The sequence below is a fragment of the Hevea brasiliensis genome, chromosome 7 (genome assembly GCF_030052815.1).
Source record: "Hevea brasiliensis isolate MT/VB/25A 57/8 chromosome 7, ASM3005281v1, whole genome shotgun sequence".
NCBI classification, from domain to species: Eukaryota; Viridiplantae; Streptophyta; class Magnoliopsida; order Malpighiales; family Euphorbiaceae; genus Hevea; species Hevea brasiliensis.
Genome location: NC_079499.1, coordinates 260244 through 276568, shown reverse-complemented (window position 1 = coordinate 276568; position 16325 = coordinate 260244). Strand labels below are relative to the sequence as shown.

At 33.0% G+C, this 16325-nt stretch overlaps 2 protein-coding genes across 2 annotated transcripts; one reads left to right on the top strand and one right to left on the bottom strand.

Moving 5' to 3' along the window:
• Positions 1-369: 369 nt before the first annotated feature.
• On the bottom strand, positions 370-876 carry LOC110634102 (uncharacterized). The gene has a single exon (XM_021783008.2). The coding sequence runs from the start codon at positions 874-876 to the stop codon at positions 370-372; it is 507 nt and encodes a 168-aa protein (XP_021638700.2).
• A 4671-nt stretch (positions 877-5547) lies between these two features.
• LOC110634063 (conserved oligomeric Golgi complex subunit 1) lies at positions 5548-16106 on the top strand. The gene is made up of 6 exons (XM_021782948.2): positions 5548-8020; positions 9249-9443; positions 10105-10385; positions 12141-12320; positions 13270-13447; positions 15539-16106. Exons 1-6 carry the CDS (start codon positions 5789-5791, stop codon positions 15710-15712), a joined length of 3240 nt encoding a protein of 1079 aa, XP_021638640.2. The 5' UTR covers positions 5548-5788; the 3' UTR covers positions 15713-16106.
• The last annotated feature ends 219 nt before the right edge of the window (positions 16107-16325 follow it).

Genomic DNA, 16325 nt, shown 5'->3' with positions numbered 1-16325 from the left:
AAGCACTATAAAGAAAAATAGCAAGGTTATTAAATAGGAAGTTTAAATAGTATTCTAAATAGGAAATAATATTGAATTTTTGAGAAAAAATACTTTAGAAAACTGCCATAGAGTGATGCACGAATTTGAGGAGATTTGATGACTTTTCAACCTTATTTCCTTCCTTAATTGAAAGATATTTCAATCTCCTTCCGATTTCTTTGACTTGATCAATTCTAAACAGCAAATAGGGGCCTTTTACACACATATGGGCTTGTTTTCTTCACAATCAATCCATTATCTTTATTTTAACTTAAACTCAAACATTTTAGTTTGCACCCATATTACATGCCCCATAGACTTGCCAAGTCCAGCCCAACTTCTTTAATTCTAAATACAAGCAAGCAAAGTAATGAGCTTGCTTTTGGACTCAGTCAATCGACCCTCGTATGTCATGTCATCATGTGGCACATCATCTCTCCTATGTTGATTTGAATTTGCCCTCAAATCCAATTCTTCCCCATCCTCAAAATCATCTTCTAAGTAAGGAGAAAGATCCCTCACATTGAAAGTAGAAGAAACATTATACTCACCGAGCAAATCCACCTTATGGACATTGTCATTGATCCTTGCTACCACATGGAATGGACCATCAGCTCCTGGCAATAGCTTGGACTTCCTCTGATTTGGAAATCTCTCTTTCCTCAAGTGAAGCCACACTAGATCACCTAGTTCAAACCGCACTTGCTTCCTCTTATTGTTAACGATTTTGCTATATTGTTCATTTTTGGCCTCAACAAGCTTTCTAATTTGCTCATGCATAGACTTCACCATCTTTGCCTTCTTTTCCCCATCAACATTGGCTTTTTCTTGAACAGGAATTGGCATCAAATCCATTGGTGTGATTGGATTGAAGCCATAGATACTTCAAAAGGAGAGTGCTTAGTTGAGCTGTGCACACTTCGATTGTAGGCAAATTTAACATAGGCTAAGCGTGCATCCCAACTCTTAAAATTCTTCTTGATGATAGTTCTTAGCAAGGTAGAGAGATTTTTATTCACCACCTTCGTTTACCCATCTGTTTGAGGATGATAGGCTGTGCTAAAGAGGAGGCGAATTTCAAGCTTCTTCCACAAAGTCTTCCAAAAATAGCTTAGGAATTTAGCATCACGATCTGAAATAATGCTTCTTGGAATGCCATGCAATCTAACAATTTCCTTAAAGAAAAGGTTAGCAATAAGAGAAGCATCATTAGTTTTATGGTAAGGAATAAAATAAGCCATTTTAGAAAATTGGTCAACAACAGCCAACATAGAATCTTTGCCCCTTTGAGTTCTGGGCAAGTTAAGCATAAAATCCATGCTCACATGTTCCCATGCGTGATTAGGAACTGGAAGAGGCATATAGAGCCCTTGCGCCATCTCCTTACTTTTAGCCTTCTTGCACGCCACACATTTCTCCACTGTCTTATACACATCTTTCATCATACTTGGCCAATAGAAATGCTCCTTTAAGGCTTCCAAAGTCTTATTTTCACTGAAATGGCCAGCAAGACCCCCTCCATGTGCCTCCCTTACCAATAATTCTCTGATAGAACAGTTAGGAATACACAACTTTCCCATTTTAAAGAGGTAGCCATCATGTTAGTAGAATCCCTGAAAGGCTTTCTCTTTGCAAGAATCATTGGTGGAAGAAAAGTCCCTATCTGACTTATATTACTCAATCATCAATTCAAATCCCAACGGCTTAGTATTTAGCAAAGAGATTAAGGTATACCTCCTGGATAATGCATCAGCCACAATGTTGGAGTGTCCCTTCTTATACTTGATCACATATGGGAATGATTCAAGAAACTCCACCCATTTGGCATGTCGCTTGTTCGGCTTACTTAGTCCTTTTAGGTGCTTCAAGGACTCATGGTCTGTGTGAATAACAAACTCTCTTGGCAAGAGGTAGTGTTGCCAAGTCTCCAAGGCACGAACAAGAGCGTAGAACTCTTTATCATAGGTTGAGTAGTTCAAACTAACTCCATTCAACTTTTCACTGAAATAAGCAATGGGACATCCTTCTTGCATTAGAACAGCCCCGATTCCCACTTTGGAAGCGTCGCATTCTACCTCAAAGGTCTTCAAAAAATCCAGCAATGCAAGTACTGGAGTAGAGGTCAGTTTTGGTTTGATGAGTTCAAAGCTCTTTTGGGTAGCTTCACTCTAATTAAATTTCCCTTACTTCTTTAAGCATTCTGTTATGGGGGCCATGATGGTGCTGAAATTCTTTACAAACCTCCTGTAGAAAGAGGCTAGGCCATGAAAGCTTCTCACCTTCGAGATTGTTGTTGGTACTGGCTATTATTGTATTGCTTGCACCTTCTCTTTGTCCACCTCCACGCCATGTTTGGATACCACAAAGCCAAGGAATGTGACTTGATCGTGGCAAAAAGTGCACTTCTTGATGTTCGCATATAACTTTTCTTGGCGTAGAACTTCAAAAATAGCCCTTAGATGCTTGAGATGATCTTCAAAACTCTTGCTATTACTATTGTTACTATAATTTTTATGACTAACTAATTAAAAATATTAGATATATTTTAATAATTTTAATAAAATTTTCATTTAGCAATTCTTAAAATTTTAATTATTTTATTTAATAATAAAAATTTTAAAATTATATATTTTAAAGTTAATAAAATAATTTAAAATTATACTGTAAAAATAGTCACATGAAGTTAAATACTTTATCCTTTCTCTCCTTTTTATATATTTAATAAATTTTAATTTACTTTAATATTATTTTATTTTTATTTATCTTATTTTAATATGCATTTAATAAAGATATATTTTCAATTATAAATTAAATGCTATATATAAAATGAATTATGAAGAAATGAAATAAAATTTTATTTTCATAGTTATAATAAACAAGAAATTTGTATTAATATTCAATTTTCATTATTTTTTTAATATTTTTATAGTATAAATAATTAATAATTAATATTATTACTTTGATTAATATTAATTATGTTATATTGGTCTATTATATATATGCCAACTAATTTCATTAAATTCTCTTTATTTTAATTAATTAATTATATATTTTTTTTAAATTATGATTAAGTTATTAATTTTTTAATTATATATCTAAAAGTTACAAATTATTTAATTATTATACTTTATTATTATTATTATTATTATTATTATTATTATTATTATTATTATTATTATTATTATTATTACAAATGCCGAGAAAACTCAATTTAATTAGAGATAGAAAAAATTAAGAGTTAATTAGATTAATTTATTAATTATATCCAATAAACACGCTTGCGCGCACACACACACATAGATATAAAGCAGTAAGGTGTTCTCAAGGGAATGTCATATGACACTTTCCTTGAAAAATTTATCATGTGTCACTTTCCATATATAACTATCTTTTATATTAATTATTATTTAATTCTTTTTTATTTCTCTTTTAATTATCATCATTATTTATAGTATTACCTTAGCATTTATTATTTAAATTATTATTTTCTTTAAAAATTCGATTATGAAAAATTAAGACTTTTTATGATTAAATGCAATATCTATAAATTATATATATATATATATATATATATGTTATTTTTTATAAATTTATTTATACAGAAATATTATTTACTACATGTTATCTTTAATAATAATAATAGGTCACTCATGGCCATTAATTTAAAAAAAATTGATAATTAATTTGTGATCTTGTAATCAATTATCATATAATTTAATCAATATTAAATTATTTCATATCTTTAATAAATAATTTTATTATATTGTTATATTATTTTTATTATGAAATCTTTGTTAAAAAATTTTAGAGATAAAAAGTGTAGTCTATATAAAAGTTATAAAGATAAAATATAGAAATTTGACTTATTTATAATTAATATGTATTATTTTTTATGTTAATAATTTAATATTCTTTTTATTTCACTTTGTTAATATTAGTTAATGCTTATCATTATCATAATTATGGTCAATTTATGACTGTTGAATTGAAATAGTCAAGTAAATGGGAAACATTTTACTGTTAAAAAAATTGAATTTGAATGTTTTTCTATTATTTTTCAATTAAATAATATTTAGTTACAAAGTTAAATTTTTATTTAAATAGTTTCTATTTATTTATTTATATATAGTATGTCATATGAGATATTTGATAAACATCAACTATTCTCCTTTCACTAAGTATTTTCATTGCTCTCAAATCTTTTTTTGATTTACTTTGTTTTTTTAGTATTTTCAAATTTTAATTAAATATCTAAATTTTTATGCATAAATTATCTCTCAACTATATTTTTATATAAAAGTAAAATTTAAAAATAGATTATAAATATGATTACATCGAAAATTTAGGTATAAATAAAAATGATTAAAAAAAATTGAAGTTACAATATCAAAATTATGAAATCGATCTTTTGAAAAATTGTATATATTTTTAATAGAAAATGATGATATTTAAAAATTTTAATTTTTATGAAATGTACTTATTTTATATCATAAATTTGTATAAAACGATAATCATTTTTGTGAAAAGAATTATTTTATGAAAAAATATCATATCAATGAAAAAATTACACTTTAAAAATTTAAAGATATAGTATTTTTTAAAAAATAATATAATAAATGTTATCTTTAATTAATAATAATATTTTATATTTTCATTATTATTAAAATTAAATGATTTAATTCATTATTAATAATTTAATATATTTTTTATTATATTAATGACAAAAAATTATATTTATATATTTTAAAATAACATTATTTTCTCATTAATTTAATATATTTTCTATAATCTATCAAAAAATTGTATTGATTTACATAAATTATAAGATAAAATGTAAAAATTTTATGAAATTTAAATTATTTTTTTAGATAAAGTAATTTTATCACATTTTAAACAAAGCAATCATTGAAACTAATATATATATATATATATAAACTAATATATATATATATATATATAAAATTAAATAGGTACTTTAATTAATTACATCATAAATTAATTGAAAATTTATTATTATAATAGGTAAAAATTTATTCAAATTAAATTAAATAATATAAAAATTTTAGTTAAAATTTAATTTAATAATAATACTTTATTTTATTTAAAATATAGTTAAAAATTAAATTATAAATAAAATTATAAATCATCAATGTATAATATGAACCTTATTCTAGTTTAAGTATATGTGATTGTATATCTAATACAATACAAGGAATAAGAACTATTTTCTGTTGTCTCTTATATTCTTCAAACTTTGGTTTACATTATCTCAATTTAAGGGCTTATTTATGCCTTCGCCACACACACACACATTTATTGATTGCCCATAATCTGGCTTAACTTAGCTGTTTAGTTGGATCAAGCTCATTAATTTTCCATGCGAAGAAGCTCGCGGCCTAGTCCAGGCAAAGAGCCTAGCCCCTGAGAAGTGAGAAATCGAGCCCAAGGAAACTTTTACGTTAACAACAATAAGATTGTCCGGCCCAACAAGTATAAGCCTGTGAAACTTGAATGAAAGGATTGGCAGCGTTTTTTCATCTTCTACCTCGCCAAATGGAGACGTAAACCAAAACCAGGCACTACTTGTTCAAATATTCAATCAAATCTTTTGGATCCCTCCAGAATTGACAGATCATAATTTTCTTCTCTGTACATGAACTCAAAATATAAAAAGAAAATTGGAAATATCATGCAATTAGAGTAAGTGAGACTGGTTTCTTGCTCTGCATTATTATTTCCAGTTATTGAAAATAATTAACTATTGATCATGAGAGTGTCATCAACATCCGCGGACGACCGCGCTGCAACGCTGAGCGGTGGAGGCTACCGAGATGCAGAGACTCTATTCCGTGCGAAACCGATTTCCCAAATTCGGGATGCGGAAACCACCACGGTAAAACAGATCCAGGACAAGAAGGAGGAGCTCCGCCAATTGGTTGGCAACCGCTACCGAGATCTCATTGATTCTGCCGACTCTATTGTTCTCATGAAGTCGTCCTGCGAGTCCATCTCTTCTAATATAGCTTCCATTCAAACTAACATTCGTTCCCTCTCAGCATCTCCTGTATCGGAAACCCCCAAATTCACCAACCCTAACCCCGCTCGTCTCCGAATCTACGGGATCGCGTGTTGCGTCAAGTACTTGGTTGACACTCCCGAGAACATCTGGGGATGCCTCGACGAGTCCATGTTTCTTGAAGCTGCCGGGAGATACATTCGTGGCAAGCACGTGCACTATAATCTTATGCTGGCCAACAATGCTAATGCTAACTCCAGTGCTGAATGGGATCACACCAAAATCTTGTCCAATTTTCCTCTTTTGCAACATCAGTGGCAGATCGTTGAGGGCTTCAAAGCTCAAATTTCACAGCGGAGTCGCGAGAGGCTGTTGGATCCGGCTCTCGAAATTGCGGCCTATGCTGATGCTTTGGCTGGGGTTGCTGTCATTGATGAATTAGACCCTAAGCAGGTACTTGGTTTGTTTCTTGATACTAGAAAGTCTTGGATTTTGCAGAAATTAGCAACTTTTGGCGGTAATGATAATCATGCTGTCGCCAGTGAGGTTGTGGTTCTTGTGTTTTGTGAAGTTCTGAAGATCATTCAGGTTAGTGTAGGACAAGTAGGCGAGTTGTTTTTGCAAGTTTTGAATGATATGCCTCTGTTTTACAAAGTTATTTTGTGTTCCCCTCCTGCCTCTCAATTATTTGGTGGAATTCCTTACCCAGATGGGGAGGTGAGGTTGTGGAAACTTTTTAGGGAAAGATTGGAATCCGCAATGGTTATTCTTGATAAACAGTACATCGCAAGGACTTGTATGACTTGGTTGAGAGACTCTGGTGGAGAGGTTGTGAGTAATATTAACGGCAAGTACTTGATTGATGCTATTGCCACTGGTGGAGAGCTTTCATTGGCTGAAAAGTTAATAAGAGAGACAATGGACAGTAAGCATGTTTTGCAGGGGAGTTTGGACTGGCTCAAGAGTGTGTTTGGTTCTGAGATTGAGCTGCCTTGGAGTAGGATCCGAGAGCTGTTTCTAGAAGATGACTCAGATCTCTGGGATGAAATATTCGAAGATGCTTTTGTTCAGAGGATGAAAGCCATTATCAACTCTGCATTTGAGGATTTGACAAAAATAATTAACGTTGAGAACTCCATTTGCACAATTGGAGAGGCTCCTAGCGAACATATTGACTACCAGGCTTACTTAAACAGACCTACCACAGGTGGTGGGGTTTGGTTTATAGAATCCAATGGAAATAAGTCTAGTCTAGTTTCAGGTTATAAGGCATCCCCTGAAGAAAATGATTTCCAGAGTTGTCTCAGTGCCTACTTTGGTCCTGAAGTTAGTCAAATCAGAGATGCAGTGGACAGCCGTTGTCAAAGTGTTCTGGAGGACCTACTCAATTTCTTAGAAACTCCAAAGGCAGTACACAGGCTAAAAGATTTGGGTCCATTCCTACAAGATAAATGTTATGATAGCATGTCAACCATTTTGGCAGAGCTCAAGAGGGTCATTGATCAGTTAAATGATGCCATGGAAAATTCCAGAGAGGGAAGTCCATCTGTTCCTCCTGCTATAGTTGTTGAGAGATCTCTTTTTGTTGGGAGACTTTTGTTTGCATTTCAGAACCACACAAAACATATTCCTGTGATACTTGGTTCTCCAAGGTTTTGGTCAAAAGATACTGTGTCTGCAGTTTTTGACAAGTTACCATCTGTATTGAGGCAATCTCAAGTTGCCACAGATTCTCTGATTACTGAGAGTCCTGGCAGGCAAACACCCACTGGCTCTAGACAACAGACTTCATGTGCTACAGCTGCTTTGCTTGGAGCAAGTGAACATGCTAGCCCTAAACTTGAAGAACTAGCCAGAACCACCAGGGATCTTTCCATCAGAGCTCATAACCTGTGGATACTCTGGTTATCTGATGAGCTTTCAGCCATTCTTGGTCGTGATCTTGGAAAGGATGATGGATTGTCAGCGATAACTCCCTTGAGGGTGAGTGGTCTTCCTTGGACAAGTTATTTTATTATTCTTATTATTATTATTATTTACTTTTTCAATTCATATATATTTCAATAAATGTTGCAAATGGACATATGCTACTGTGGCTTGTAATAATTCCATTTAATACATATGTTTGTACTATGCTTTTCTTTCCCTTTCATGTTATGTGATTGGTTATGTGTCTGAGGTGGTAATTGTATGGAGAAAATTGCAAGAAATTGAAAAAGAGAAGACATAAAAGTAATGCCAGGAAGAAGTTTTCATTGTGAAACAAAATCTAAATGTAGAATACTTAAAGATATCTATTAGGAGAATGTAAGCTTTAGAACATGTATTAATGTGACATAGTTGATGAATGTGTAAAAGCCTTGAAATACTGTCTTTTCCTCTTGATGCTGCTTGAAACATTTATTTTTTCCTTTCTTTTTACCCCTATTTTTTGAGCTTGTCAATTTGATCAGTGTTTTATGCACTTATTGAAATTTTGCATTTTACTTTTGTTGATGCTTCTTAATCTTTGTAAGCTATTTGTTGCTTGTATTATGGGATTATTCCAATTTAGAGAAAAATTTATGCATAATCAACTGTTGAGGGATGTTAATAATGCATTTTTCTGCTACATTTTTACATGCACCGCACACTTGGAGAAGCTTTTGAATCTTTTTTTTTCCCCCAAAATGCATACACTCTCAAACATGCACATGCATGTGTATGCTCTCACACAAAGGCATAAAATATTGTTCTTCGTGAAAGACCGTTGAGATGTTAATGTGGCCCGGGAACTGGCATTGCTGCAAAACCATGAGTTGGCTACTTGGGTTCTAGGCCAGTAGATATGTGTTTGTATATGTTGTGGCCAGTTTTCCTGAATAAAGTACACTCTCAAACATGTATGCACTAACACAAAGGCATAAAATATTGTTCTTTGTGAAAGACCTTGGCCGTGTCAATGTGGCCTGGAAACTGGATCACTGCAAAACCATGAGTAGGCTACTTCACACTTCAATGTTTGCCAATAGATACATGGTTGCATGTGTTGTGGCCAGTTTTTCCTGAATAAAGTACCTACTCCTTATTGATGTGCTAAATAAAATCTTATGCTTGACTAATTGTGCATAAAATAGCTAAAGAACCTTATTGTTTCTTGTATTCTGTCATTCATGGTCTGCATGTGCTTTTTAAGTATGTGAAGTTTAATCATCTCCTGAATATTGGGCAGGGATGGGATGAGACAGTAGTCAAGCAAGAACAATCTGATGAAAACCATTCTGAAATGAAAATATCACTGCCATCAATGCCTTCTCTCTATATCATTTCTTTTCTGTTTCGTGCATGTGAAGAAATTCATAGGATTGGGGGTCATGTACTTGACAAATCAATTCTGCAAAAATTTGCACTACGACTACTGGAAAAGGTATGCAGCTTGACTTGACATCTGATTTTACTTGTTATGAAGATTATATTTCAACTTACAATTGCACATGCACATGCACATGCACATGCACATGCACATGCACATGCACAAGCACAAGCACAAGCACAAGCACAAGCACATCCCTGAATGGATGCTGCATGTATAAATTTTGGTTTTTTACCTGTGGTCATGGAAAATTTTGGAATTAGGCTTGCCTATTGCATAATAAAATTCATGAAATTGTCTTTCTTTTAGCTTGATAATATCACATATTTTCCTTTCCTTTTATTTTCCTTTGTCTAACCAAATAAAAGTTGGGGACTCTTCTTTCTCATCTCTTGTTTGTTCTATCAATTTGTATCATCTTGTGAAGAATCAAACCAATTTTATGTTTCTGAAGCATGATTATTGTTCTTTTATAATCATAAATTAGTTTAATTTTGCTGCATTGTTTGCTAAGTGGCAATTTCTTGATATCCTATTTTGCTTTTCCCACCCTCCAATGCCCATCTTCTCTTAGGATCATTTTTTTTCTTGTGTGGGATTTCATTTTTGTTCTTTTCATGTGGTGGTTTGGTATGTCCTGAGAAAAAAAAAAGTTCTCTCAAGATTGGTTATGCCCATTAATTACATCTATCTTCAATTCTGATATTTCATGCAGCTTATTGAAATTTATGAGGATTTCCTTTCCGGTAGAGGTTCTCATGCATCTCAAGTGTCAGAGAAAGGAGTTCTTCAAATTCTTTTAGATCTAAAATTTGCTGCAGATGTTCTTTCTGGCAGTGAATCCAATATAAATGAGGACTTATCTAAAAGTCCTATGATGAAGGTTTCTTTCAGAAGGAAGCAGGGGCAAAGCCAAACAAAGTCGGTCTTTAGAGAGCGTATTGAGGAGTTAATTAACCGTTTTTCACAAAAATTGGATCCAATAGACTGGCTAACGTAAGTTTCTTTGTCCCTTATTTATACATTATACTTTTCTAAACATGCAAGAAGTTTATAAATTTATGATCTTACACTACTTTTTGAATTTTATTTTATTGTGAATAAAGAAATCAGACTTAATGGTTGTATCTCTTGCTTATGAATCATAAAATAAGTTCAAAGAAGTATAAATGTTTATTGGGGTTTGCCAAGATCTTTTGGCATAAGAATCATGGCTGGCAGTCTCCTTAGAAGGTCAGGTTTTGAGGCATGATGGAAATTGTTGGATGAGGCATCATCAATTTGGAAAGAGTATACAGTGTAAAACCTACTTGGATCTGAGTGCTGATATTGTTGAGTTGTTGTTATTTTGAAATTATTGTAAGGGATTATGGATGAGATTGCTTTGCTGTTTTTAGCGTTTGCCTGTGTGGTTGTACAAAGCCTTTAGGTACAGTATTGGTATTATGCAAAATTGTGATACCCAAAATTTTGTTTTCCTGCTTCCTTTCAGAAACAATGATAAAATCTCTAATTATTTCTTTACCTCGTCATTTTGGCCGTGGTGAAAGGGAAAAAAAACCTTCTTGGTATGATATTAAAATTTCTAATTTACCAAGCTGTAGGAATTAAGGATATTCACATGTAATGTAATCATAATTTTATGAGTTTTTATGAGATATGATGGCAAGTATCTAGTTTAGGCATGGTTTGATGGGGTTTTTGAGATGTCTATTTGATGGAGATTTTGAGATGCAAATTTAAATTTGGCTTATATTTCTTAACCCTTGTAAATGGGGTCAGATACTAGGAAATCTTTCTGACATTTACTGTGCAATAGGGGTATTCAATTATCTAGAGAAGAAAAAGGAAATTTGGTAATTATTCTTATTTAATAATAAATTTTGATAGTTTGGTATTTATTGTGAATTTCTTAGGCCTTCCTACTTAATTGCCTATTTAGGATTGTCCTACTCAGGGAAAGTGGTTTTCATTTTTTTTTCACTTAATATTATTTATTTGTATTTTATTCATCAGAGATCTTCCTATTTAGAACTAAAGTGCAAGTTTAGGAGTACTACAGGTCTTAATGTTTTCAATTAAATAGAGATCTTCCTATTTTTATTCAATCCCAAATCCCAGTCATGCTTTGAAGTCCAAACTTGTTTTGCAGAAACTCTACAAGATTTTAGCTGTCTTTAGGATTTTGTTATGTAATCCTAAGCTTAGTTATGATCTCAATTAGATAATGAGTTGATGCCGAAGGAAATCTAAATTTGATTTAGATTGTTTTATTATTCCTTTGATTTTTTTTTATGCTATTTCTCATAAATTTCAATCTTGATTTATTCCTTTAAACCCTTAAAATCAATTGATAAAAACCCTACTGAACAGTTAGCATCTAATTTCTTCAAGATTTTCTTCTGAAACTGTGTACTGAACTGTGTATACAGTGGATTTACTGCTACTTAACAGCCTTAAACCTGATTTTTTTTCTTTCAGTCTTTTTTGTTATCATATCATTGAGAATCCTTGCTCTAGGACATTCTCTGATATTGCCTATTTTGGTTTCAGACTTTCATCCAAATATCCAATCCTCAACTATCCTGTTCCACTAATGTTGCCTTAATAAATGTGTCCTACATTATCAAACTTAAGTGGGGGTTTACTCTGTTATTATGTTTCTATATATTATTTTTAATTTGAATTATTGGTGATTAAAGCATGGTGAAATATCTGTGTTGTTTTCTGATTTTATTTTATTCATTGAAGGTATGAGCCATATCTCTGGGAGAATGAGAGACAGTCATACCTACGACATGCAGTCCTCTTTGGATTCTTTGTGCAACTGAATCGGATGTACACAGATACCGTGCAGAAACTTCCTTCTAATCCAGAGTCAAATATAATGAGATGCTCAATTGTTCCTCGTTTCAAATACCTTCCAATCAGGTTAATGCTCTGTTTATTTTAGCAAATTGTTGATAAGTGGATATGATAAGAAGACTGTAAAACTGAAAACTCGACCACAAAATAGGTTAACAAAACATTTGGTTCTGTTTTAGCTTTCATGTGTCCAATTCAACTGTTAACCAACAAAACCAGAGTGTGTAAAAGCTGGAATTAACTACTGGGCAAATTCCCCATATTAGCTGGAATTAAATAAAAAGAAGACAGGCTCGCCTACTTATCAATGTAGGACAAATTGTCCCATTCAAGGCACAAAATTTGATTAAAATAGAAAATATATGAATTAACATGGCAACAATAGAAAATATCTTATCTTCAGTTTGTAGGTGGTCAAGATTTATCAAAATGAATCTAAATGAGACTAGAAAACGAACCTAATTGAGACTATGTCCATCTTTATGAACAAATCACCAATGCAGGTTAATTTTTACTAGTATTTCAGTCTAAAGCAGAAAAGAGGAACAGTGTGCCTCTTTTAAATTATTTGATGCGAGACATGTCCCATGTCAATTAGAAGAAAACATGTCAGGTGTTTCCTTCACTTTTAATGGCAGATACTTGATATTATTTTTTCATCTAATAGCTTGTAGCTGGGGCTGGGCCTCATAAGATGGCCTATTTTATTGGGCTTAAGTGAAATGGGTGTATGTTCATATGGTTAACCCTACTTTTGGATAATTTATTTTACCTGTTCAGTTGCAATTTGACAAATTTACAAACCAATGGAATCGATTTGATTTTAGATTGTGTTCATTTATAAGTAAACCTTATATTTTTATGTTACTAACTTATACTTTATTTCTACATTTTGGCTAAAAACCAAAGTTTAATGTACTTGTATGAGAAACACTATTCAATAACTCATAATTTGCACTTCACCATGTACCCTTGGAAATGGGTCTTCACTTATGATTTCATCCTAATTATCCAGTGCGCCAGCATTATCTTCCAGAGGAACACCTAAGACATCCATTCCTGCAGCTTCAGATGATATCTCCTCAAGAAGTTCCTGGAAAGCCTATACCAATGGGGAGTTTTCACAGAAGATCAGCTTGGATGACAACTCAAGTTTTGGTGTAGCAGCACCAATTTTGAAGTCCTTTATGCAAGTATGGTTTTCTTTGTATCTTCTTTCCTTGAAATGCTATTTATATGTTGTGGCTCAGATTTCATATGATAGGCCTTACATGCCATAAGGAAAAAATGGCAATATGATCACTGATTTATAAACAGTGTCTGTAGGCCTAAAGCTCCGGTACCAAATAATTAGCCTGGGTTGACCGGGTCATAGGTTCATACAATCAATACGCTGTTAGTTTTGATAGAATACTACTAAGTCTAGGATAACTTTTATGCCACCAATTTTTCGATTATATATTTCCTTTGAGGTATTTACAAGGGGAGGGAAATGGGAGAAAAGAAAGGGTAACTCAGTGCACAAAGCATTCCACACTTGTGGACTCTAGAGAGGGTTGATGTATGCAACCTCACCCCTGTTTTGTAAAGAGACTGTGTTCGTGGCTCCAACCCATTACCTCCATATCACAAATGGAGTAACTTTACTATTACACTAAAGAGAATACAATCTTATATTCAACAACATATTCTGTAGTGGCAAAAAATGGAAACCTGAACAGATTATTAGCCGTTAACTTATGAGAGGTCAAAGTTATAGATATAGCTGTAGTTTCTATTTAGGAATGGACTTAGCCAGTTCACATTTCAATCAGCAAATGATATACTTTTCCGGTGGCATGGTGGCCTATTCTCATGTGGTGTGATTTGAAGTTAAATCGACTCAATGACTTTCACATAATGAATGATTTTAATATATACCTCTTATAAAGTACTAAATATTTTTGTTAAATTTCATGTAAAAGCATTTTATGGGTGCCTGTCTACAATATTTGATTTGGGAAACATTCCATTTAGTTATTCATTAAAAAGGAAAAAGAAAAAAAATCTGCAATCTCCTATGTGCTGAAATATGATTTAGACACTGATTCTATAATTTTAAAGCCCAGAAGACTGCATCAGCATTTATGGTTCTAATGGGATCAGAAATGTGGTATGGTTGGAATTGCTGAACAGCTGCTTAAAAGGTACAAGCCTATTTGTTGGTGAAGGAATTATGAAAAGACAGTTGTCTATAGGTTGTAATGGTGTACAAAAAATTTTGACATTTGTGGTCCAATAGATGGTACATGAAAAAAGGGCTGCTAGTTTGGGGCCTGTCAGCAAACTCCAATAGGCTTTTTAGGGGATTTTCGGCTGTAAATTATTTTTTTGATGGTATAGGGTTTCGAAGGCAGGATTTTCATGATCTGATTGGGCTTTGGATTTGTAGTTGGTTACATGAGTCCAGTAATTTAACAGGAAATAAAAAGGACAGTAAAGCGCTGTCCAAGCAATCAAATTAGGGACAAAGGTAATACATCAGAGCCTCAAGCTGCTTATGAAGATTTTTTCTATTGAATTAGGTTGCACTGGCAGCTCAGTCTTCTAAAACTAGGAGGATAGGTGGTGAAGTGGAGGATTTAGAATTTTGTAGGTCAATTCAGGTTGTATCTCTGGAGTATTCTAGAGCCTAAGAAAAACTGACAATAAAGTTCTAACTTAGATGGGAGACATTGAATGCAGGAGACTGGAAATCATTCCATGGACTTGATATTTTTGCATTTTGGTTTGTTTGGCGCCCTTGGCCCCATAGCTTGTTTTATCCACTTGCAGAATGTATTCCTTTTGCTATCTTTTATACAACTTTACTTTGTTAATATGAAAGGGGAAGACTGATGTAGGCAGATGGAACAGATTTAGAAAATGTGATGTAAGCAACCAAGCTATTAATTAGGGTCAAGATATGAAGAAGTGATTAGGCTAAGAGTTTGAATTAGAGCAGGAAAAGAAAAGAAATCAGTTTTTGAAGCCTTGAACAGTTCTCAAGGTAATATAGTAGCAGACAGCAAGAGGAGAAGAGAGGAGAAGACAATATATATATATATATATATATATATATATATATATAAGAAAAACTAGGCATACAGGTTTTCCAAATTAAAATACTCAATTCTATAATAAAAAATCTATCAAAATATGTATATGTTTGCTTAATTCAACTAGTCGACTAACATGGATCATGAAAATTTGTCACTCATCGTGGAAGCCACAGTAATGAAAACAATTTCTCTTCTTGTGGACAGGTTGGCAGCAGGTTTGGGGAGAGCACCCTAAAGTTGGGATCCATATTAACTGATGGGCAAGTAGGGATATTCAAAGACCGATCAGCAGCTGCCATGTCAACGTTTGGTGATATTTTACCTGCCCAAGCTGCAGGTCTTCTTTCATCCTTTACAGCTACGAGATCAGACTCTTGATTTCCACTGAATTCTTCTGTCCTCTTATTTCCCCCAGCTAGTCATTCCAGTGAGTTAAATTTCTGTTCTGTGGTTCCTAACTCCATCAAGAGCTCTATGATATTACCCAAGTGGAAAGGTTATGCATATGGGACATAGGCAATGCAAAGATTCGGAGGTGAAGTGAGCATGGGGATTGGAACTGTTAGAGAAATGGTTATGTCTCAAGAAAATTGGAAATTAGGGTTTATCAAATGGAGCAAGTGCGAGTTGTAAGGAGCAATAATTATATTCCATAGAAAGCATAAAATAGTATAGTATGTGGAGTATGTGAGGTTTGTATCTCGAGTTCTCTTGTAAATAGAAATTATTGTCTACCAATATAACAAAAGATGGGGAAGGTATTTAGAGTGAAGTTTTATATAGTCTGAGGTTATGATGCTGGATGTCAATATTTAGAAGTCTTGGTTCTCGAGGTGAAGAAGAAAGCTCTCCATACCTATCTCCATAATATCGAGAGCAAGATTGAATCGGAGAAAAAAATTAATCGAGTGCGTGAAGGGACGGGGGGGTGTCGAGCTTGGAAGGAATTGGCATTCTACAAAGAAACCAGGCTTCTCCATTTTATTTTAAA